The following is a 25,122-nucleotide window of genomic DNA, read 5'->3' as shown; positions in this document are numbered from 1 at the left end:
TACAAAGTTAATTAATAGAGTCACACATTTTTACAAATAAATAATTAATTAATATGAGTCAGATATTTTACAAAAAAAAAAAAAAAAAAATTAACTAAAATATAGTTGCAAATAGTCGAATTATTCATCATCAGATATTGTGGCTATAAAATTCAGATCCAATGCTAAAACTCAAGAGCATTTAAATAAGTTCCAACAAAATAAATAAATAAAAAAGTAGCCGGATAAAAAAAAAAAACCAAAAAACAAATGATCCTAATGAATGAATAATGCAGAGATAGATAAGTAATAAAAAATCGCAACCAATCAGTCTAACGTTTAGTTCACGGCTACTCCAGCAGAGAGGTAGTTGGAACGAAGAGAGTCTTGGTTGGAGAGTTTGGACTTGGAGACTTTGAGCACCTCAACAGCCTCTTCCACTTTAGCTGCTAGTAACTCTGCCGAGTCTAATAGTACTAGAAGTTCCGAGTTGTCCATCTCCAGTAGCATTCCTGTTATCTTTGCCGCTAATTCAGGCTGCACGAATTTATATATACATACACATACATCATCAATTTCTCTAGTCAGCTATATATGCATAAATAATAATTGTAAAAAACGCCTAAAAGAGCGTAAAAATACTGAAAGTTCGTCACCTGATGATGACGAACGAGCGGGAAAAGACGCTCCCCAAGGATATGTTTCTGTTGCTCTGGAGGAGCTGCAGCAAGCAAGCTACTTAACATCTGTGACCCCTCAGCACCAACTACAATCTGCTCAACGTATAAGTATACACTCTCGTTTAATTTATATTTATTATGCCACATTTGTCTAACTGAGGACATGCAGGAAAATTATATCAAAAGTGCAAAAATAGACCTGTTGTTGGTTGCCTGAATCTTTCGATGTAGCCATGGAAAGGTACGGTTGTTGCAGATGTGCTCCATATGTCAGACCAGCACCCTGTGGAAGAACATGCCCATTCATCCTTGCTCTGTTCTGTCTGTGGTTTCTTGAATTGTTAGGTAACTGCAAAATGCAAAGGAAACAATAACAATGAATGATCCAAGATTATTATATATTAATAGGAAACTCATTTAAAACCAACCCTTGAACTAAAAACCTAATAAAACTGACCATGGTGATTGGAGATTGATGAAGTGCAGGTCTAGAAGGATTTGGAATGCCGTTAGCTCTCCATCCAGGCCTGATTCCAGTAGGCTGATACATCAGGCTAGGTGGTCCAGGAATTTGTGGAACAACGCCAGGTGGTGGATAATAAAGATGAGGGTATCCACCAGGAATAACAGCTGATGATCCGGCTAATCCTGCCATACGCTGAGCGTATAGTACCTGCAGCTGGGCTTGTCGTTCCTCTTTCCTTTGAGCAATTGCCACATACAATGGCTTCCGGCGCAAAATGATTCCTGTAACATATTGATAACCAAGTATCGAAGGTCCTATATTAATTAGCAGGCTATTCAAATCATTAGAAATAAAAGAATGTGAAATGAAGCTTCATAATGTATAGAAAAAAAAATATTGAGAGAGGTATGCATAAAGGGTATTGTTTCTACTTTCTATAATTCCATTTGCAACATCGATTTGTGTTACCAGACACATCACTCATTGTGTATTTGCCTCATGATTAGTAAATGTTGTCTGAAAAATTTTCTTCGCAAGTACGATTCATATTTCGAACACAAAACCCATAAAGAAGTTTAATTTATACGCCCCAGTACAAGTTAGAGTTAATAAAATAAACTGTAAAAGTATATACAGCTTTATTTGTGGAGGCGTATACCCACCATGGAAAGTGTACACAGCTTTATTTGCCTCCTCCTGCCTGGAGAAGCAAACAAATCCAAAACCCCTGCTCACTCCTTTATCATCTCGCATAATCTTTGCAGAGGTAATTGTGCCACACTGACTAAAATGTTGCCTCAGCTCCTCTTCAGTGATTTCATCATCTATATTCTTCACGTACACATTCGAAGCCTGAAATTGGTAGATGGGAAGAAAATCATGATCACGGAAGACAGAAAATTAATTACATAGACACTAAAGAAAATGATTCCTCGGGACCTGGTATTTTTGGATCTGTTCCTTCCTTTTCTCCTCAAAATGGCGGCGCAGCATTTCCTCACGTTCAGTTTTTTTCTGTGCCCGAGATACATATAAAATCTTTGAGCCTGTTGAGTAAACAAGTTATAAGACAAGCTTCAATCAGCAAAAGTTCTGCAGTTTAATCTCAAAATAAACATTTGTAGCAGGTCCTGTTCGTACCAAGTTGCGATCCATGTAAAGCTTCCACTGCAGATTTAGCATCGTCTGGGTTCTCGAAGTTGACGAATCCAAAGCCTCTTGATGCACCATTCCCATCTTTTGAGATGACTAAGCTTACAATTTTTCCATATTCAGAAAACTTTTCCTTAAGGACTTCTTCGGAGAAACTTGTGTCCAAATTCTTCACGTACAGATTTGTGTACTTAGCTTCAAGACTAGGAGCAGCTCGGTCATTCTTCTTCACAAACTTACCCACAAACCTATGCATCAAAAGGATTTCTCAAAACATAATGAAAATGGTGAAGCTAAGAAAATTGGCTTTCATAATACCAAAAGACAAAATTATTAAGGAAAAAGGGTACGGAAAAGACACACATCTGTTTTCCCCCGTCGGTCGAGCCATTGAGCTCTTCGATGGCAGCTTTTGCAGAAGTTTCAGTTTCAAACTGGATAAAGCCATATCCTTTGCTCTTTCCATCATCAGAAGTGACAACTTTACAGGATAATATATTACCAAACTTCTGAAACATTTCGTGAAGTTTCACACTATCGATCGAGTCATGCAAGTTCTACAGTCACAGCCGGAAAGTAAATTATTATGTTGGAATAAGTGAACCGTTAAACAATATAAATATATCTCAATCACCAATGACAGACTCAAAGTGATAAACAGAGAGTTACCTTGACAAAGACATTTCCAATTCCACTTCTTCTTGCATCCGAATCACGGTGCGACCAAGTAACCCTTATCGCTCTTCCATTCAATATGGAATGATTTTTCTCCTCGATAGCACGAATGGCTACTCGAAACAAAATAAACAAAATAATATATTAGAATGATTCCTTTCTCTCAGTTACAGGGCCGATCACAAAAAACTGAAAGATTTTCTAAATGAGGGATTACTTATGGATCATGAATCACGATCACTTCTGCAAAATAACTTTTAAAATGCACATAAACGAAAGCAATAGATGATGGCTACACTCGATCAGATTTTTTGTGGGGTACAAAAAAAGGTACTGATTTGATTTATTATTTTTGATTATAAAGCACTCGATCAGACTTTTTGAAATTTGAAAATCTCAATCGGAAAACAATCAGTCAAAATTAACCAAAATCAAAAGCCCTAATATTCAAGCATTCATTCCGATGATCCGATCCACTTACAATCACACACACACACAAAACACCTTCAACAAACATAGGTACATACAGACATAAATACACGGCTAGATTTACAAATGCATATAGATTAAAGAGTACCTACCATCTTGAGGGGAGACGAAATTAACGTAGCCATAACAGAGAGAGGTGTTGGTGGACGAGTCACGGCAGATGCGGACGGAGGCAAGGCTCTTGAACTCCGCGAAGGCCTCGAGAAGCATACCATCCGTCACGTCTTTCTGCAAATCCCCAACGTACAGAGACGCAGGTGCCGCCGGTACAGTCGGTTCCGCCGCCATTAATCCTTCCTGTCGAGCAATCAAACAGCAACAGCCAAAAATAAAATAAAAAAATTGATTGTGAATATTTTTTTAGGCGTTACGTTGACGCAATGTATCGATCTGTATTAGGTCGGATGTTACAATTGAATGAAGAATCTGGGAGAGTGAATACTGATAAATGGAAAGCAAATGAGCAGATTTTTTTTCTTTTCCCTTTTGGGGAATATTGGGATAATACTGATAATTAATGGAGGGGGATTTTGGGGGTGATGAGAGAGAGAGAGAAGAGTGAGTGTGAGAAAGTGTGTGAACTGTGTGTTTGTTTGTTGCCTGTGAGGGTAATTTGCATGGACGCGGGAGTTTTGTGCCGTTTCGCTAAGCGAGTACCAGAAAGGGTGTGTTTTGTGTGCGCGACGCTCCTGTGGAGGCGCGTTGGACTAACTTGCGTAGGGTTAATTTTGGAATTAAATTTATTAGACCGATTAACTATAGTATAATATCTTTACATAAAGAATGAAATAAAGATTTCGCTTATCTAATGTCTATATTACTAAAACTTTATATTGTTTTTGAAATATATCACATTTTTTTAATCGTTTTAATTAATCAAGTGACCAAATATAATACAATCTAGTAAATACAATTATTTGAAAAAAATATAGGTTTATTTTTTTCATTCGTAGAATCATATTGTATGTAATTTATAAATCATATTTAATTTTAGAAATTAAGTGAATCAAAGTTTTTTTGTATAAATCATATTTAATTTTAGAAATTAAGTAAGTAAATTAATGTTTTCTTATATAAGTTAAGTAAATCATATTGTAGGCGCGTGTTAAATATAAAAGGAAGAGATAAGTAAAAAAGACAGCGATAAAAAAGGCTAGTAAAAGTGGAAATGAGACCCAAAAGAGAAGCACAGCCTCAAAGACCTGTTCAACTCGCTCCGCCGCCCTCAGCCACAAACGGCCGCTCGTTCTGGCGTCTCTTCTCCATATTTTGCTCAAAAAAAAAATTTGAAAAAAAAATCTGATTCTTACAAGCGGTTGGTAATTAATTTTCTTAATTATCATATTCATTCATTTTCCTTTTCTCTTATCACAATTAATAAATAAAAATATTCCTTTCCTTTAGGTAATCTCCATACGTAATCTTTTGAACGTTTTCTTTAATATAATTACTATATATATATATATATATATATATATATATATATATATATATATATATGAAGATTTTATACAAATAATATATACAGAATTGTAGAATTATTATTATAAGTTAAATAGAAAAATCTTGTTGCCAATATAAGTGAAATCAAATCACACTACAATAAATTATATAAAAAAAAAAAAAAAAAAAAAAGGGGACACCGCAATTAAGAATATTTGAATCATTTGATTTAGAAATATTTATTTTATAGGTGTGCCACTTTTGAGCTAATGTTAAATTACGAAAAACTCCCTCATATTTGAGTAATTACAACTATGAATCTTCTTTAACGTCTACACTTGAAGTGTCAAATTTAGTGGAATCTTCTAGATTATGTGGAATATTCTCCAGTTTCTACCATGTTTACCACATTCGAGCTCTATTTTGAAACAAGATGATCATAAGATGTGCCTTTTGGCTTGTAAATTTCAGATTGTGGTGCATCAGAAACTGCATTTTCGAAACGAGTACAAACTAGAGAATATTCCTCAGAATTTAGAAGATTTTGTTAAATTTGATACCATAAAGATGGACTTGCAAGAAGATACATAATTGATGGGATTGGTTGTAATTACTCAAACATGAATGATTTTTTTTATAATTACCTCAAGAGCGACCGTAATTTACACCAATTTATATATTTATACGAGAATCGACATAATTGAAAAGGGGAGAAAAACAGGAACAATTAAAAGCTGCTTATTATGTGAATATTGGCATGTTCAAAGGGTTGGTCTCGTGAATTGTCTGGTCATTTTATTACTTTTTCCTGTGATTTGCTCAAAAGTCAAACACGCACGTAAAACATGAATATAATTGTGGCTCGTAAAGTACTCCATATAATATAATATAATATATTCATGTATACAAAATATATAAAATTTTCATCAGAATAAATAAGCTTCTCTAATAAAGCTGTATACTAGTGTTATGAATTCTTCTATGGCATGGGAGTTGCATGAAAGCATGCCACAAAAAAGAATAAACTCAGGTGGGGAGATAAAAGCTGGGCTACGTACATCTATTCTTGAAGATGAAAAATACAACTGGCTGGCAATTGCAGCAAAAAAATTAAACTGGCGTAGCTACTAAGAATTGGCAAAAAAAAAAAAAAAAAAGGGCATGAGTGAAGAAATAATTTACAAAAATAGAAATCCAATTAATACCAATAAATGCAGCACGAGATAATTATTATAAGTGTCGTGCATTAACTTGAAGAGTACACTAGTAGATGAGCTTCTGCTCACACTCAGCTGCCCAGCATTCACATATTCGTCTTTACCGGAAGTTATAGATACATTAACGGACGAAGAACCTGAAGAAAAAAGAATTTGAGGGTTTTTTTGTACAGTAAAATCTCAAGTTATATCACTGGTTATAAGAAGATGATAATAATTGTTATGAAATGAAGTGGTGGATTGAAAAAAGTTCACTTACAATCATAGTCTGCCCATCCTATTCTTTGATGAGCCAAATCATAAACGAAGATTTTATCTTTGAGAACAAGATCTGGGAATAAGAAACGTAAAATAAGTTTTGTTGCAGTCCCATATTTCCCAGAAATCATAGTTGTGTTAGAAAGAACAAGTGGCTTAGACAGGCAACCAACCTCCTAAAATTGTTGTGCCTTGATTCTGAACTTTAACAAAGCCTATGCACCACGTTGCAGCACCATCCTGAACAAAACAGAACCAATGCGCCAGTTAAATACTTCCTAAATCGACTTTTTTAAAAAGAACCAATGCACCAGTTAGAGATGAAAGGAAAACTCACAACAAATCCCATGCGTACAAGGTAGTCGATGGGTCTTAAAACCATTGATGCACCACCAGCAAAATTGAAAGCAACTGTTGGGAACATCTCACCTACGCTGTACAGAACATAAAAACATCTTATTCAAGCATTCCGTATATTTGCATTGTTATTATTTTTCTTTTTTCCCCACCTTAAAAGATCATTTAGAATGGACGGCTCTCAGCTGCCCATTTAAATTATGAACAGTAAAACAAACCTTGCAGAGATTAGATAGCATTGATTTCCTTTGGAGATGATTGGTTTCACGGACGTAGAAACAGCAGCTGTTATCTGCAATCGATAAAATTTCAGTGGAGGAGTTCCACAAACTTTGAGTTTTTATAAGACATCATTGTTCAAAGAGAATCGAATTAGATAAATTGTCGTGTTTATGATAATTACAGGACAGGAAAAAGGGCCACACAGATACTTACAGCAGCAACAAGAGGGTCGTAAGCTCCTTCAACAAGGTATGCCAAAGTTGTTCCAGAATCAACAATGGTTCCTTGGTTGCCTGATGTTGTAAACACTGCTTGATCAATGGGTAACACTTGTCCATTGACAGCAATGCTCTGCAGATATAAATTATAATGAGGCCTGAAAGATCAGAGAAGAAAAATATATCAAATAGTGAATTAAAAAAAAAAATCCCATGTTTCTTATTCACTCAATGCATTTAATGGAAAAAGCAACAAGCAGGAAGATCATTACGGGAACTTATGAAGTGCATAAATAGATATCACTAGTAGTCCTTAGATGTAGTGTGACGCAAGTAAAAGGTACAAACTAGGGGGAAAAGAGGGCATAAGAATCAATAAAAAATGACAAAAAAAAAATAAAAAAGAAGAGAGCATTTGACAAAATTACGAAGAAATTATAGCAAGAGGAGATCTGATTTCAACAGACGAACAGAACACATTAAGTATCACTTATATCATACCATTCTGTACAACTAACCAGAACTATCTCAAACTCGGCATCTGTTTCTAAGACACAATTAAGTGGGGCAGTGATATCTTCAATAGATGCCACTGACATGTATGAAACGGCAATTGTGTATAATGCTTGAATGATATTTACTATATAACTATAATTGTTGGTGAAGAATAAACACCCATAAGAGTAGTAAAAAACATTTGCATATTGTCAAAGTACGTACTGTGACGGTACAAGGGGAGTATAAACTATTCTTGGGTCCAATATCTCACCAAGAACTAGTATACCTCCACCACTGCCTTCTCCTCTCAAGCAATGAGAAAATACTTTAGGTGTGATACCACGTGATGACAACTGTGATATTACTGAAAGGCCCTGCTGGCCAAACCCAAAAATCCCATCAACTGCTCTATCTGATTTTGTCAAGTCTCCAAACAGTGAGGTGGTGCACCTATTTCCACAAAAAAATCGAAGTTAATGCTTCAGCACACTAATATTTTACTGTAAGCTAGAACATACAATGAAACTGAAGAAGGGACTAGAAGAAAAATCTAGTATCTGTTAAGCCTAAGGATTAAAATGTTTTATTATTTAAACATTCTTCCAACTGGCCAAAAGATCCAGAACACAAGATTCTTAAAATATTCCAAGCTGTTCTTCTTGAGGTACTATCAGAGGCAGTATTTTACAACTATCAAGTCCAAATTGCTCTCAAGTAAAATTTAATTTTAGTCATGCAAGGGTGTCATCTACATATACGCATACACATAAAATAAAGTGGGGTCACGAAAACTACTTACCCAAAAACAATAGGAGCAGACGAATTGGTTATCAATGAGGTACCCAAAATTGAATCAAAATAAAGGATATCGGACATGTAGAAACCAGATGTGCCACTTCCATCCCCATATTGGAATGAGTAATTACACAGATTACCCTCATTTGAGCATTCAGCAGAGGCAATTTGAACTATGGAAGCACATATACTATCTGAGCACGAAATAGGTGAAACAGTTGATGATGTAGCAGCATCGAAGAAATTAAGAGGAATCTGCAAGTACAGCATCGGGAATGAAACTCAAATTTCATTCAATGATGAATCAAATTAACCAAAACATGAGTAAAAACGAGGATAAAGAGCTTAGTTTTACCCCCAATCCACTGTTTAGAGGACAATCGTTACAGGAACTGCAAGTGACCCACAAAATGTCACTCCCAGTATCAATTTGCACATTGAACTCTCGTGGTGGAGATCCCAATCTAACTTTGGTATAATAGAGTCTTCAAAATTGAGAAGCGTAGTTAATCGTCAGAAACAGGAATATGAGTTAAGAACTAAAACATAATCATATAAGGATTTAATAAATCAAAATAAGTTCAATCAAGACAAAGTGAGAACAGTAAAGTGCAAGATTACAGTCAAAGCACTCATACTAATGAAGTGTGTTCCCACAGTTTGCCAATACAACAAACATTAGCATAAGAAACAAAATTCCGGCCCCCAACAAGGGGGCAAAAAACTTTTAACAATTAGCAACAACAAAGCCCAAATTATCAACATTTCAATCTGTCATGACCTCGCCCTAAAAAATTGAATCAATCTACGAATTATTAGACTGCTCAGAAAACATTTCCAAAGACAAACTTTATATATGCAACCAATTTAAGCAATTTATTCCCAAATTATATTAAATCACAGAACTCGTTCCCATATCATTATCAACAGCATCCAACAAACAATTAAAGGAAAATTGATAGTTATATTCACCACCCTACTCCGCCAAAGGAGTTGGATAATTAACATCATAAACATGGGGGAAAAATGACAAACCAGAGAACAGATATAATTTCGAGAGATAGATAAAATTACCCAACGGCGTAGGGATCAGAGGTACCGCCAACAGAAAAATCAACGATGCCGCCGGGATAGCTCTGCAGCATTCTCGAGTGTCTCGCACGGTCCCGAGCTTTAACCGCCTCCAGCTCTACCCTCTCCTCCACCGGAAACGCCCTCTCCAGAGTCAAAACTCTTTGAAATCCACCGCCGCCGCTCAACGCAGATACCACGTCGGCTTCAGCCAGCCCAACCACCACCGCAATCACCAACAAAAATCCGGTAGCCATCGCCGGACCTCTAAAACCCCGCTGAATTTTATACATACGGTTTAACTTTTTAACTTATTCGCTCAGCGTATGTTGTCTGTATGTATACCGTATACGTATATATATATATATATATCAAAATTCAAAAGAACAATTAATTTACAGAGGGACTGGGCAAAATTAGAAGTTAACTAATGCTTTCTTCTCCATTTGATTTGCTGAATATATATAGAGGGAAAAAAAAGTGATGACGTTTGCCCAGGAAAAAACACACAGTCACACATATTGCTGTGTGTGACTAAGCTGTGATTCATAAATTTATCAGAGATTAGTACAAATTAATGGTGAGGCTGTGTGTATTAAAATAAAATATACAGAAATAGACGAGAAAATTCAAAGTAGTCAAATATGGGGACGACTTAAGAAAAGGGTAAAATGGGTAATATGATAGGAATAAGAGAATAAAATAAGTGGACTGCTTTCCACTTGTTTATTCCTGTTTTATGAATATTTAAACTTATATAATCATTTTTATCTATGTGGATATAGTGTACAATGAAATAGTATAATATGTGTCAGCTGGTTTGGTTTTAATTTGAGAATGTTTTTGTTCTTCTGAAGATCAAAATTAAATGCTTAGTTAAATTTTCCAAAATAAATATATCTAATTCGAATCTGAGTCAATCTGCAGATGTTCGTTTGCTCCATCCGCTATATATATATATTGATCCGGTTCGGAGTTATTTTTTTCCGGCCCAGGATCAGGAGCCCAATTATCAAAGCCCATCAAGGGGTTGGGCCCACCAGTATTAACGATCCAAGGGGCCGCCCGGCCCAGTAGCATAAAGCCCATCTACACAGGACCTGATTTCCCTCCCGAGGAGTCCTGACAGTTCGGGAGAGTTATAAATGCTGGACGGCACATTTAATGCTCTGACAGTAACATTTATGGCGGAATGACCAGGTGCGGCTCAACGGCTAGTACCGAACGAGGTCAGTAAACCTACTGGAGGAGTTATCATGACCCCGGCCGCCCGGGCTATTCGGGGAAGGACAACTGTCACCCGTAATTAGCGCGGAATTCCCGGGACCTCGAGCTTTGAGTCGAGGTGTATATAAAGGGAGTTTCTCTTTTCTTTTAACATACACAATACACACACAAAATCCCAAGAAAACATAGCAATAAAAACCAACACTGACTTGATCGTCGGAGTGCTAACTCCGGCATCAGTCCGGCTTTCTCTTTTTCAGATCACCGGAAGCCAAGTTACCAGCGCAACTGTTTTCGACGGGATCAATTGGCGCCGTCTGTGGGAAGATTTTATAAGTAAGGCCAGGTTAGCTCTTCACCAGCTGGCACTACTGACGCACGTAAAGGATCCTACCAATGGCTACGCCCGTAGATGTAGTCCGAAACCTATCGGAGCAATTGAACGAAGAGTCAACTCCACCCCCGCTGCAGGTCCTCGGGGCCGAACCTCCCTCAGATCCTCGAAGAGAGGAGCCAACTCCGACGGCTGGTGGATCTCCTACCGGATGTGAGAATTCCACCATAACGCTCACCCTAGAAAACCTGCAGGCCCTGATCGCTGCTGCAGCTAGGGGTCGGTCGCCCCAGGAGAGGATGGAGGATCCCGCTGCCAAAAGAAAGGCATCGGGCGGGGGCGAGAAAGGACCGTGTTTGGAGGAGCCAGAGGCTTCCCCTCTCGAGGAGGAAGAAGGAATGGCGGGAACACCGTTTATCGAAAAGCTGCAGCATGGTGAACTTCCCGCCACATTCAAACATGTCACTTACGAGTACACGGGAACCATGGACCCCTGGGAACATTTGTCGAGATTCATCACCTCTGCCTCCCTTCATCGACTGACAGACGGCGTGAAGTGCCGTGTGTTCGCAACCACGTTGGCAGGGCCAGCACAAAGATGGTTCAGTCAGCTCCCTCGATGCTCGGTCCACAGCTTCACACAATTTAGTGAGGTGTTCCTAAACCACTTTGCCAGCTCGAAAAAACAAAAGAGGAGCACCCTTACCCTATTTGCAGTACGACAGAAGGAGAACGAGCCTTTGAGAAGCTATGTGCAGAGGTTTAATACGGCGACTTTAGAAGTCCCGGCCACCAGTGAGGAGGTGCTCATCAATGCATTGGCCCAGGGGTTGGGTGAGTTCTTTGATTCTCTCTCCAAAAAGGCCCCTGTCTCTTTCAACGACTTGCTCAGGAGAGCAGAAAAGTACATAAATGCGGAGGAGGCCCGAAGAAGTAGAGCTATAGAGGGCATCTTACCAGCGGAAAAACGGAAGGATAGGACCCGCGAGGAGATAAGGAAGCAGGAACCGACTTACCGGCGAGAGCCTGGCCCGGACAGGAGGGGAGGACCTCGTTTCGAGAATTATGCACCCCTCTCGTCGGCCCCTTCGGAGATATTAGTCGCCATCGCCAACCACCCCAAGCTGAAATGGCCCCGAACTTACGCGGAGGTTCCAAGGAAGCCCGCCAACGCCGGGCCCTATTGTAAGTTCCACAATGAGCACGGCCATTCCACTGATGAATGCCAGCACTTAAGGGATGAGATCGAGAGACTGATCAGAGCTAAAAATCTTTCAGAATTCGTAGGCGGTAATCCCAACGGGATAAGGCAGGCCAAGAAGGGAGACAGCTCGAACCGACCCCCGACTCACGCGAGTGGAGCTACAGAGACCCGCCCACCTAATAGTTACATTCACACGATCTTTGGAGGTCCTATCGGAGGAGACTCGAACAGGTCTCGACGGGTGCACCTGCGAGAGTTGCAGGAACTAAGGGGAGAGCTCGCCATGATGTATCGGGTATCTATAGCCCCGCCGATCACATTTGGGGTGCAAGACGAGACCGGCATACAACAGCCGCACAACGACGCGTTAGTCATCACGGCCATGATAGCCAACTATGATGTGGCCAGAATATTGGTGGACACAGGCAGCTCGGCGGACATTATCTGCTACGAATGTTTTAAACAGATGAGGTTGAATTTCGAAGTCAGGAGGGTAGACACGGCTCTCATCGGCTTCGCCGGGGAGGTAGTGCAACCCATGGGCGAGGTGACACTGCCTGTGTCCCTGGGAACGGAGCCCTTGCGAGCCACAAGGGCCGTCAGATTTCTGATCATAGATGCACCGTCGACGTACAACATGATAATGGGACGACCTTCGATGAACTCTTTTGAAGCCGTCGTCTCCACCTTTCACATGAAAATGAAATTCCCAGTGCTAGATCGGGTGGGAGAGGTCCGCGGCGACCAGGAGACGTCCAGACGATGCTATAATCAAGCGCTACGGGGGCAGCGACGCATTAATCCCATCGGATGGGGGGAACGCTTGGAAAAGCAGGAAAAAGATGGCATAGATAGAGCAAGGGAAAAAAGGGCCCGCGCGGAGGCGGACGACGAGAGGGAGGGTCACATCCAGCCCATGGAAGAGTTGCGAGTGGTTCATCTCAGCGAGAATGACCCTAGGAGGGTCACTAAAATAGGGACCAGGATGGATAGCAAAATGGCCGAGGAGCTGATAGCATGTCTAAAAGACCATCAGGACGTGTTTGCCTGGTTTCCCGTTGACCTGGTCGGGATAGATCCCTCGGTAGCTGTCCACAAGCTAAACCTAAGGCCTGGCGCTCGCCCTGTGAAGCAGAAGAGGAGGCACTTCGGGGCTGAGAAGGATAAGATCATTAGCGAGGAAGTAAAGAAGTTGTTAGAGGCGGGTCATATCAAGGAAATCCAGTTCCCGACCTGGTTGTCAAACGCAGTGCTAGTGAAGAAGGCGGAAGGAAAGTGGAGAATGTGCATAGACTTCCGCGACTTGAATCAAGCTTGCCCGAAGGATCACTACCCATTGCCAAGAATCGATCAACTCGTGGATTCAACGGCCGGATGCGCAATGCTCAGCATGATGGACGCCTCGCAGGGATACCACCAGATCCGCCTGGCCGAGGAGGATCAGCCTAGGGTCAGCTTCGTGACTTCCACGGGAACGTATTGCTACGTAGCAATGCCGTTCGGTTTAAAGAACGCGGGAGCAACGTACCAAAAAATGGTAGATAGTATGTTCCGGACCCAGTTAGGGCGGAATATGGAAGTGTACGTAGATGACATGTTGGTCAAAAGTAAAGAGGCCAGTGAACACATCGGCGACCTACAGGAGACGTTCGCAACGTTACGGAAATACGGGATGAAGCTCAACCCTGCCAAATGCGCGTTTGGTGTGGAGACCGGAAAGTTCCTAGGGTACGTGGTGACTAAACAAGGAGTAGAGCCCAACCCGGAGAAGGTGCGGACGATAATAGAAATGTTACCCCCAAAAGGCGTAAAAGAGGTGCATATATTGGCTGGTAGGATCGCGGCACTAAGTCGTTTCATCTCGCGAGCGGCGGATACCAGCTACCCGTTCTTCAGAATCCTGCGCAAGGGTCACCGCTTCCAATGGGACGAAGAGGCCGACCGTGCGTTCGAGCAGCTGAAGGAGTCTCTCACCCGTCTACCTCTACTAGTGAAGCCTGAGGTCGGGGAAAGACTATATGTGTACTTGGCGGTGGGTCGCCAAGCCGTGAGCACGGTGCTGCTGAGCGAGAGGAAAGGGGCTCAACACCCTGTTTATTACGTAAGCCGAATGCTTAGAGGAGCCGAAAAGAATTACCCCGAGATCGAGAAAGCAGGATTGGCCCTCGTAATCACAGCACGGAAACTGAGGCCCTACTTCTTGGCGCACGAGGTAACAGTGCGAACTAACCTTCCCCTGAAAGGAACGTTAGGAAAGATGGATGTATCCGGTCGAATGGTGAAGTGGGCGGTGGAGCTAGGCCAGTTCGACATCGAGTATGAGACACAGGTCGCTATCAAAGGGCAGGTGTTAGCGGACTTTTTGCCGGGGATAGCGCAGGAGGAAGAGAGCGGGGAATGGAGAGTTTTCATCGATGGATCCGCCACCCAATCGGGGAGCGGAGCGGGGGTACTGCTGGTCAGCCCCACGGATGATAAATATGAATACGCGATCCGGTTAACTTTCCGGGCGTCAAACAACGAGGCTGAATACGAGGCCCTGCTGCACGCCTTGCAGTTGGCTGCCGACGCGGGGGCCAGGGTTTTGGAGATATTCTCTGATTCGCAGTTGGTCGTCCAGCAGTTCAACGGGATATTCGAAACGAAGGATGGGCGAATGGAGGAATATTGCAGCAAGGCGAGAAAGCTAGCTGAGGGTTTTCACAAGGTAGCACTTAGGCAAATCCCGAGGGAGGAAAACGAAAGAGCGGACTTCCTAGCAAGAGTGGGAAGTATGTCCGCGGACTGCTCTTCAAGACAGATAACGATCCTCGAAGGGCAGCCAAGAGAGCAACTGGAGATCGCGACAACAAGCCTAGCACCAGATTGGCGCCAGAGTATCATAAGATGCCTGCAAGGAGAAATGCTATCCTGCCGGAAGGAGCAGAACAAATTGGAAACGAAAGCGAGAAATTTTTGCCTGGATAAAAGGACACTATATAAGCGGGGATTCACTAGGCCCCACCTAAGATGCCTCAGCGAAACGGAAGGAGCAAATGCGATCAGAGAGGTCCACGACGGTTGATGCGCAAACCACGCCGGCGGGCGAACGCTCACGATGCGTCTACTAAGAGCCTGTTATTTTTGGCCCACTATGAGAAAGGATGCAGCGCAATTTGTGAAGAGCTGCGACAAGTGCCAAAGGTACGGCCCCCGCATACACAAGCCCGGGGAGGAGATGACAATCGTGGACGCCCCTTGCCCGTTCGCCCAGTGGGGAATCGACATAGTAGGTCCTCTGCCTCTCGCGACAGGCCAAAGGAAGTTTCTAGTGGTCGCTGTCGACTATTTCTCTAAGTGGGTCGAAGCAGAAGCAGTGGCGAGAATCACAGATACGGAAATAATGAAATTCATATGGCAGAACATATGCTGCCGGTACAGGCTGCCGAGGAACCTCGTCTCGGACAACGGCACACAGTTTAATTCAGCACGGATCACCAAGTGGTGTAAGGGTTTGGGCATAAGACAGAGGTATGCGGCGGTAGCGCACCCGCAAGCAAATGGCCAAGTTGAGGTAGTGAACCGAGTCATAATCGAAGGGATCAAAAAACGGTTAGATCGAGCGAAGGGCAACTGGGTGGATGAGTTGCACTCGGTCCTATGGGCATACCGGACGTCCCCCAAGGAGGCAACGGGGGAAACCCCATTCTCTCTGGTGCATGGCTCAGAGGCAGTAATACCGCTAGAAGTCGGAATACCTTCGAGGCGAATTAGTAACTTCAACGAAGTGGACAATGAAGAACAGCTGAGAACGGACTTGGACCTAGCAGAGGAGTTAAGAGAGCAAGCTGCGATCAGGATGGAGGCGAGTAAGGCGAGAATGAAAAACGCCTATGACAGAAAGGTAAGGAGAAGACATTTCCAAGTCGGTGACCTGGTGCTTAAGCAAGCGGACGCCCTGAAAGCCACCGGGAAGATGGAACCCAATTGGGAGGGACCATACGTTGTTAAGAAGATATTAAAAGGAGGTGCGTACGAGCTAGCTAGCTACAGCCGAAGGGAATAAGCTACTTCGACCGTGGAACGTAGGGCATTTGAAGAAGTATTTTGCCTAAAGAAACGCATGTCTTCCACTGGCCATTTCGATGTTTCCTTTTTTTTTTTTTATATATATTTTTTGATATGTTTCCCCTAGATGAATGAGAACTACTCTCCCTTTTTTGAAGAACTTATGAAAGTAAGGAAACGCTAAAAAAAAAAAAAAAAAAAAGGGGGAATTTTCTGAAATCGAGCTCGAGCTCACGATAGAAGGCCCGAGAGCTCGAGCTCCGGGTCAGAGAAAGATACGATCGCGAGGAACGCTAAGGAAAAACTGAAATTTTTCCAAGTATGTTCCTCGGAACGAAATCGAGCTCGAGCTCACGATAGAACGCCCGAGAGCTCGAGCTCCGGGTTAGAGAAAGATACGATCGCGAGGAACGCTAAGGAAAAACTGAAATTTTTCCAAGTATGTTCCTCGGAACGAAATCGAGCTCGAGCTCACGATAGAACGCCCGAGAGCTCGAGCTCCGGGTCAGAGAAAGATACGATCGCGAGGAACGATATAAAAAAAGCTGAATTTTTTTCAAGTATGTTCCTCGGAACGAAATCGAGCTCGAGCTCACGATAGAACGCCCGAGAGCTCGAGCTCCGGGTCAGAGAAAGATACGATCGTGAGGAACGATATAAAAAAAAAAAAAAAAAAAAAAAAGAATATATAAAAAACAAGAGAGAAAAAATTAACAGGTTACTAAGTAAACGAATAAAAAACGCGAAGGCGTACATAACAAAAAGCAATACGGGATAATCAACATAGTCCAAACATACGATAAATAAAAGAAATAACAAAGGAAAGTTTTTTTTTAAGAAGACGAAGAGCGATGAACAACTGCGGCGGCAACGGATGGAGTGGATAAAGGAGCAGAGGAGGCGGAGGCAGGATTGGTTGCAGGGGCAGGCGGCGGAAGAAGAGCTGGGTGGGGACCAGCGGTGGCCGACGACGCCGCACCCGCCGGATCAGTGGGTAATGGCTCCGGAAGCTGGGGAGCGGAAGGCGAGCCAATTGACGAGATCAGATCGTCTGTAATAGACTGCCACCAGGCATAGTCGATTGGCTCACGAGGGTCGCCCTTCCATAAAGGAAGCGTCCTGCTAATCTTACCGAGGAGAGCTGTAGGCTCGTAGCGAACGACCACCTGCTGCTCGGAGGCCAAGGTCTCACAGGCGGAAATGGTCTGTTTCACGTAATACATGCCAATGGGACATGCATCCTTCAAGAAAAGCTTCGTGTGCGGATACTTCTGGAACAGCTTCACCCGGTACTGGTCAAGAATCGACAAACCCTCTGCAGTCGCCAAAAGCTCTCCTAGGGATTTCCCTCGTTCGGCAGCCAGGCGGCAGGAAAGTTCTTCTTCGAATGCCTGTTCCTTCGCCTCCAGCTGTCGGACGACTGAGTCCCTCTCCTCATGCGCCCGCGCAATCTGTCCCTCCAGGGCACTCTTCGTCTCGCATAACTTTGATTGGACGTCTTGAAGCTTTTCTTCGGCAAGCTCGCACTGCCTGGATAAGGACCCGTTTTCGGCCATCAGGGCATATATCCGGGAAGATGCTCGCTCGAGAGCAGTGCGAGCATTGGCAGCCTGCGAGGACAGCTCACGAACCGCTTGATCATGAACCGAAGGGTCATCTTCACCAAAACCCGAAGCCACGATAGAACTCGCCTAAAAAATAAAAAAGTAATAAATAAAGAAGTTCTTAATACCTTCGATGAGATAAAATAATAGGTAAGTGGAAGGTAAATACACACCTGGGCTAGGCAAAGAGCCAACTTTGCGCGGCGGGTTGAGTGGGGCAGATTGTTCAAAAAAGATGAATCCCCGGCGGCCTGGACCTTGGCTAGCTGGCGAAGAGCAAAGTCCACGGACGCTTCGGAGTCGTCGGCAGAGAAGAGGGAGGGCAAGTCGAGGCGGGCTCTCTTGGGCGGCGGGGTGGAGTCACTCGGCTGGGGTCGTTTCGAGTTAGCTCCCGCCGACTCCCCTTGAGCCTCTTCAAACCCGGGGTCGCCGCCCAGAGAAGCCACCGGGTCGCGTGCCTCGGCCTCACTGTCCAAGAGATCGATCACGACATCGGGGGCAGTCAGCCGCAAGTTAGAAGAGGGTGGTGCGGCGCGAGAAGGGGAGTTGGAACTGTGCGACGGAAACTCAGCTCCACGGGAAGATGCCTCGGGAGCAACAGAAGTACCGGCCTCCTGAGGTTGTGCCAACGAGCCGCCGGCATTCTTCTTCTCGGCCTCCGTCATTTCCATCAGCATGTCAAGCATCATCTCGGCTGGCAAAATAGAAATATTAATAAAGGCTTCAAACAAAAACACAAAGGGAAACGGGGAAAAACATTGCACAAGTAAAATGAATAGGGGGCGGGGAGGCAAAATTGGTATATACCCCAGGGCCGGCGGTCGAAAGAGGGGGTGCGCCACAGACCGGCACGGGAAAAAAGGGGAGTGGTACTAACGACTTTCTCCACATTCCAAGCTCGAGGACGAACACGAGCAAGGAGACGGGCTGTCTCCTCGTCGAAATTCACATCCAAGGCAGCACGCTTGGGGGACTTAGCGGGAGGAGAAGGGTCGAAGGGCCACGGAGAGGGAGGACGGGCAAAAAAGAAACGTCGTTGCCACGAATCGATCTTTGTGACCAGACCAGCGAAAAGACGGCCGACTCGGGTCGAGAGATGGAAATAGCCTGAGGGCGATCGATTGTGGGTAAATAAGGAAAAGAAAAGCTCGGGACGTGGGTCAACACCGGTACCCACACAGACAATGTAAAAGCAGGACATGAATTTTATGGCGTTGGGGTGAAACAAGTGAAGGGGAACTTTATAGGTGCGACTGACTTCGACAAAAAAGGGATGTAGAGGGAACGAAAGGCCGGCTTTAAATTGGTCGAGGTACCAAGTGAGGTACCCCGGAGGAGGGTTAGAAGGGAGTTGGTCACGGGAAGGCACCACAAGGTGAAACGAGGGATCCATCCCCTGGGTAACATAAAGGGCCTCAAGGTCGAATTTATCGACCAAGGAGTGGGTAGGTTTCTCCGCTACTTTCTTCTTCCCCGCCCTAGAGGAAGAAGGAACTACAGTTTTACGGGGAGCCGGTCGCCGACGACCGCGCCGGGGAACCGGGGAGGGGACGGCGGAACCCGTCCTCTCCGAAGAAGAAGAAGTGGAGGTGTTTTGAGAAACCATGGTTGAACCAGTCAGAGGAGGGGCGAACGCAGTATAAACAAAGGAAAAAGGAATAAGGATGTACCTGGCAGAGTCACTTGATTAACGGAAAGGAAGGTATTAAGAGGAAGAGTAGAAGAGAGGTGTGAATATCAGAATGGATGAATAAAGGACGGTTCTCGAAAATAAAGTAGGGTATAAAGTCGAAGAGCCGCCGGCAGTAATGGCGCACGGAAAACGAAGAGCCCCGCGTAGGCTGTAGGGACCTAGGATTGTGTGTGGAGGGTGCAGAAGACTAGGCGGCCAATTCGAAAGACGCGGCTGATTGAACGTCGCCCGAATTAATGAAAGTAAAACCGAGTGAACTCCGGGCCCTAAACCCGGAGATAGAACCCGGAGTGGGGGACTAGTTGATCCGGTTCGGAGTTATTCTTTCCCGGCCCAGGATCAGGAGCCCAATTATCAAAGCCCATCAAGGGGTTGGGCCCACCAGTATTAACGATCCAAGGGGCCGCCCGGCCCAGTAGCATAAAGCCCATCTACACAGGACCTGATTTCCCTCCCGAGGAGTCCTGACAGTTCGGGAGAGTTATAAATGCTGGACGGCACATTTAATGCTCTGACAGTAACATTTATGGCGGAATGACCAGGTGCGGCTCAACGGCTAGTACCGAACGAGGTCAGTAAACCTACTGGAGGAGTTATCATGACCCCGGCCGCCCGGGCTATTCGGGGAAGGACAACTGTCACCCGTAATTAGCGCGGAATTCCCGGGACCTCGAGCTCTGAGTCGAGGTGTATATAAAGGGAGTTTCTCTTTTCTTTTAACATACACAATACACACACAAAATCCCAAGAAAACATAGCAATAAAAACCAACACTGACTTGATCGTCGGAGTGCTAACTCCGGCATCAGTCCGGCTTTCTCTTTTTCAGATCACCGGAAGCCAAGTTACCAGCGCAACTGTTTTCGACGGGATCATATATATATATATATATATATATATATATATATATATATATATATATATATGTCAATCCTAGATATATTTTTCCTCTTCTTATCGAACCACATTCAAGGAATTTTTAATTTTAACTTACGGAATTTGTAACTTTTTTTTTCTTAAATCACCATCAATATTAATGAAAAGGGACTCTGGTTAGCTATTGGAAAATGATTGCGATACGACACTGATAATATTTTTTTTCTTCTCATTTTTGTAGCACAACAATTATTGTTTCTTCTTCTAGTTATACCATAAACATGTTGTGTGAATTACACTCATATATGCAGTGTCCCCAATTAATCATAAACCAAATTATACGATTTCGGTTACGTACTCTTTGGAATTTTTTGACAAATGTTGTTTTATTTAATAATGATTAAACCAAACTCATTTTATGGCTATATATCTAAAGTTAATTGTAGTATACTCCATGTTAATACACAACACCTTGAAATGGAGCCACAAGCTTTTAAATTGAAGACCTTTATTCTAGTGATCAATGCTTTTTTGTCCAAAATTTGGGTCCAAGAAATGATTGATACACGTGATCTACTACGCAAAATTGGGTTGAAAAAAGGTGGTGGCTTTTGGTTTTCTTATCCCACAATCCTGCACAAAATAATTGAGGGATATCCCTCGTAAATTAGGAAATCGGCAACTAGATATATAAAAAAGAACATAATTATGTTCATTTTGTCGGAAATGAACCTAAACGCTACAAAGATGTTGTAGAATTTTATAAATATGTTAAATGACTTGCTGCTATGAATGATGGGACGTCCTCTTTAATATGTTAATCATACATGAATTCTTATGCCCTGTGTTCGACTGTATAGATTGTTTAAGAATAAGCATAAAACTGATCCTTTAGATGCAAAATTAGACTTGTAACTAAAAAGTTTACTCAAGCGCAAGTGGTTGAATGAACAGAGGTTGACTACATTGAAATGTTTATTTCGAAGTGAGTACCCCAACAAATCTATGCAATCACGAGCACGTATATGAATGGATGCGTAAGAAGTAGATAATCATCTATACCTGTGCATGTGACATATTACATGATAAAATTCATCAATTGTTGCATATAATGTTCTGTACAAATATATGGTTAGTCTAATTTGGTTTACATCTCTCGAATGTTGTGAAAACAAAGATACGAGAGTGTAGATTTACGGAGTACACCTATATGGTTGGTAGCATGTTCCTCCACTAAAAAAAAAAAAAGAAAAAAGAAAAAAAAGAGTACAAATTTCAAATTGGATTTATTTTGGTCCGTTACAAATTTAACACTAGTGTCCGTAAATCGGCCACGTAACTGGCTCTATAAGTCGGCTCAATAGTGATGCATAATACCAATCAATTGGGCCCAATTTTATGATATCAGAGGCCCAATTTCCAAGAACTTTGGACCGTGAGCCATGGCTCTCCGATTGGCGGCAAGGAGAACGCTCTCTTCTACGGCGCCGTTTCTTCAGAAATCGGCGGTCACCGAAAAACTCGCGATCGTCGCCCACGGCAGATGCGCATACTCTTCATCTTCCTCTCCCAATCCTAATCAGAAAGTGAGCTCCGATCGCCTCTCCTCAGTTATCGACACCGTCAACGACCGTAAACTCCCACCGGAGCTACGTGGACAACGCAACAACGTTAGGTTAACATTTTCCCCCCTTCAGCATAAATTCCGATTTTCGATATATGAAATATTGCGATCCATATCACGAATTTCTTCATCAATTTTTAAAAATTGGAGAGCTTAATTTTGAAGAATAGACCAAACAGAGTATTTTGTGTGAAACAGTGCCCAATTGGTGTACATTTGATTGATTTTGCTCATTGTTCATATTATTTATAGCAAAGGGGAAATATTTACCTAGTTTCTGTGATGATTTGTGCCCTAGTTTGTCAGCATACTGTTTATATAGGGTATATGTCTTGGCTTCAATAATTGGTGCAGCTTGCAAAAAATAAGCTTGTATCTCAATTACTAAATTGTTTATTCTCCATTGGGATTGTTAAATTGGAAGAAAGAAAAATCGACAAAAAAGAAGTGACATTCGGTATTAACTTCCAGATCGGAAACCGACATTATAAACGTTGTGGAGCAAAGAGTATGGCATGCAATGGAAGAAGGTCAATTCGAAAACTTACCGGGAAAAGGAAAGCCGCTAGACCTCACAAGTAACCCTCACGCAGACCCCGCTGAAGACACCTTGTATAGAATTCTCAACAAAAATGGATGCGCGCCCGAATGGATTGAGCTCAACAAAGAGATACGAAATAGCGTTGCTAGTTGGCGATTGGCCCTCAAGAAAGCTTGGGTGCATTATAATAACAAAGGAGATCATAGTCATGACTCCAAATGGCTCGAGTCATCCGAGGCATTGAAACTTCAGCTGCGCGATCTGAATAATAAGGTATAAATCGTGTTTATAATCGACGCACATGGAAAAAAAACATTTAATTAAAACAGGGCTGGTATATTTGTTGCATGTTCATTTTTTTGTGACGAAATGAATGTTTGTAGGTCTTTCGTTACAACCTTATTGTTCCGTTTGGGAGGCAGATGCTTGGGTTCAAGTGGGAGAGAGAAGTGGATCGACTCAAGGAGGAATTGCAGGAGACGGATAAATGAGAGAGGCTTCTATATTTGTTTGTTTATGTGCTTTTCTTACACCTATTGAACCTTTAGGGAGTATTCGTTATTTTGATCGCCGGTAGAATTTTTTTAAACGAAAGACAGCTCGTTGAAATAATTGGTAATCGCGGTCGAATATAACAAAAAATTGGATAGTGCACTGAGCCCCGGACTTGAGATGAACAGAAAACAGCATTGTGACTTATTGCATTGTGATTTGTGAGTACAAGTTTGGTCACTCATACTATAAACGGAAAAATATACATTTTTCATCCCTCAAATTTGCACTGATTTCATATTTAATTCCCTATGTTTATAAAAAAAAACACATTTGGTCCATTTGTTTCAAAAATGAAACAAGTTTAGTCATTTTCGTCAATTTTCCGTTAGTAATAACGGAATCACGCATGTGACGATCACTGCCTTAACTGATGAATTATCGATAAATTGACATAAATGACCAAAATTGTTAAATTATAGAAACATGAGGTGCCAAATTAAACACTTTTATATCACAAAATTAAATTAATGACTTATGTCAACATGTACTAGTTGTCATTAAACAGTGCTTTTAATGCCCCTTTGCTGTCCGGCCAAATTACTCAACCGATTTGTTCCCGCCCTTTTATTCTATTAGCATTAATATTTATTAAATATATACAATAATAAAATAATTAATACAAACCTTATATTTTATTAATTTTGAGCAGAATATACACCTTGTATTTATCATTCACAATGTCAACTTTATTAATTATTAATTTCTCCCACAGGGCAATGTCGTAAGTGGACAAATTAATGGATAATTTCATGTAGCAGTGTGACAACAATCAACAAAATAGCGGATTATTTCATGCAGCTGATAACTTAGCTGTCTTTCTGCTTCTTCGTAACATCAATTCATTAGTCATTGTTCAATTAAATAAAATAACATAAAAGTTATATATTACAGTATTTTAGTTCGGTCAAATTTGATTAAATAACAGCAGGGTTATGAAAATCCACGAGAAGCAACTGGGCGTATTGTATGTGCTAATTGTCATTTAGCTAATAAGCCCGTGGATATTGAAGTTCCACAAGCGGTACTTCCTGATACTGTATTTGAAGCAGTTGTTCGAATTCCTTACGATAAGCAAGTGAAACAAGTTCTTGTTAATGGTAAGAAAGGGGGTTTGAATGTGGGGGTTGTTCTTATTTTACCAGAGGGTTTTGAATTAGCTCCTTCCGATCTTATTTCTCTTGAGATGAAAGAAAAGATAGGCAATTTGTCTTTTCAGAGCTGTCGCCCTAATAAAAAAAATATTCTTGTGATAGACATAAGATATGTAACAATTTTTTTCAAGAAAAGTGATAGATATTTTAAAACAGAGGGAATAGTAAACTATGTATGAATATCTCGAAATTCGTATCCTTTTCTTCTTCCATAGATTATGGTCCCAAATAAGTGTTGGCTTTCACTACAATTTGAAGTCATTGTTTGGTGGTTTCAATTTCACTTCCATAAAAAAAATTAAAAAAACAAGAATAAATTTCATTTTCATTGAATTAAGGAAAGATAAAATCATTTCCCCCAAATTCAGGTTTTCGTTGTGTTATTAGTCTTGTCCTCGTCTAATGTATAGACACAATCTCGTGACTAAATTTGTGGGTAAGAACCCATTTTTGGGTTGTTGCTGTTACATTAACCTTGTGAAAATGTTAATGCAATTCCGGGGCATGATGCGACTTCCCGAAGCGAATTTTAGTTGGAACCACCTAACTACTTTATTTCGAATTATTATACTTAATTATCTTAACATTATACTTATTTTGTGTGTGTGTGTATATATATATATATATATATATATATATATCATTGTAATATTCATTATTAATATGTGTAATAATTACTCTCTTTCATTGAAAATTTCATGCATAAATTTATGTCTTAAAGATTAAAAATTTGAATACCCCATCAT

The 25,122-nt window shown here is 41.8% G+C and overlaps 4 protein-coding genes across 4 annotated transcripts; 2 read left to right on the top strand and 2 right to left on the bottom strand.

Moving 5' to 3' along the window:
* Nucleotides 1-76: 76 nt before the first annotated feature.
* On the bottom strand, nucleotides 77-4,539 carry PAB7 (poly(A) binding protein 7). The gene is made up of 10 exons (XM_088826922.1): nucleotides 3,534-4,539; nucleotides 2,947-3,065; nucleotides 2,641-2,834; nucleotides 2,266-2,525; nucleotides 2,065-2,171; nucleotides 1,788-1,977; nucleotides 1,117-1,406; nucleotides 859-1,008; nucleotides 636-752; nucleotides 77-516 (listed from the first exon to the last, which is right to left on the bottom strand). The coding sequence occupies exons 1-10, from the start codon at nucleotides 3,727-3,729 to the stop codon at nucleotides 319-321; spliced, it is 1,821 nt and encodes a 606-aa protein (XP_088683048.1). The 5' UTR covers nucleotides 3,730-4,539; the 3' UTR covers nucleotides 77-318.
* Nucleotides 4,540-5,736: 1,197 nt separating this feature from the next.
* Nucleotides 5,737-10,086, bottom strand: LOC105956726 (aspartic proteinase 36). The gene is made up of 10 exons (XM_012980614.2): nucleotides 9,524-10,086; nucleotides 8,805-8,934; nucleotides 8,454-8,704; nucleotides 7,877-8,104; nucleotides 7,152-7,314; nucleotides 6,935-7,008; nucleotides 6,697-6,793; nucleotides 6,533-6,599; nucleotides 6,361-6,432; nucleotides 5,737-6,238 (listed from the first exon to the last, which is right to left on the bottom strand). Exons 1-10 carry the CDS (start codon nucleotides 9,811-9,813, stop codon nucleotides 6,063-6,065), a joined length of 1,548 nt encoding a protein of 515 aa, XP_012836068.2. The 5' UTR covers nucleotides 9,814-10,086; the 3' UTR covers nucleotides 5,737-6,062.
* Nucleotides 10,087-11,143: 1,057 nt separating this feature from the next.
* On the top strand, nucleotides 11,144-15,349 carry LOC148766682 (uncharacterized). Its single transcript, XM_088827375.1, has one exon. The coding sequence runs from the start codon at nucleotides 11,144-11,146 to the stop codon at nucleotides 15,347-15,349; it is 4,206 nt and encodes a 1,401-aa protein (XP_088683501.1).
* Nucleotides 15,350-21,883: 6,534 nt separating this feature from the next.
* Nucleotides 21,884-23,445, top strand: LOC105956558 (uncharacterized). The gene is made up of 3 exons (XM_012980409.2): nucleotides 21,884-22,180; nucleotides 22,601-22,943; nucleotides 23,054-23,445. Exons 1-3 carry the CDS (start codon nucleotides 21,948-21,950, stop codon nucleotides 23,159-23,161), a joined length of 684 nt encoding a protein of 227 aa, XP_012835863.2. The 5' UTR covers nucleotides 21,884-21,947; the 3' UTR covers nucleotides 23,162-23,445.
* Nucleotides 23,446-25,122: the final 1,677 nt, after the last annotated feature.

Source organism: Erythranthe guttata, chromosome 12, assembly GCF_056151865.1.
Source record: "Erythranthe guttata isolate IM_541 chromosome 12, IM_541, whole genome shotgun sequence".
Classification (NCBI taxonomy): Eukaryota; Viridiplantae; Streptophyta; class Magnoliopsida; order Lamiales; family Phrymaceae; genus Erythranthe; species Erythranthe guttata.
Note: the sequence above shows the minus strand (reverse complement) of the source record. Positions and strands in the feature narration are given on the sequence as shown.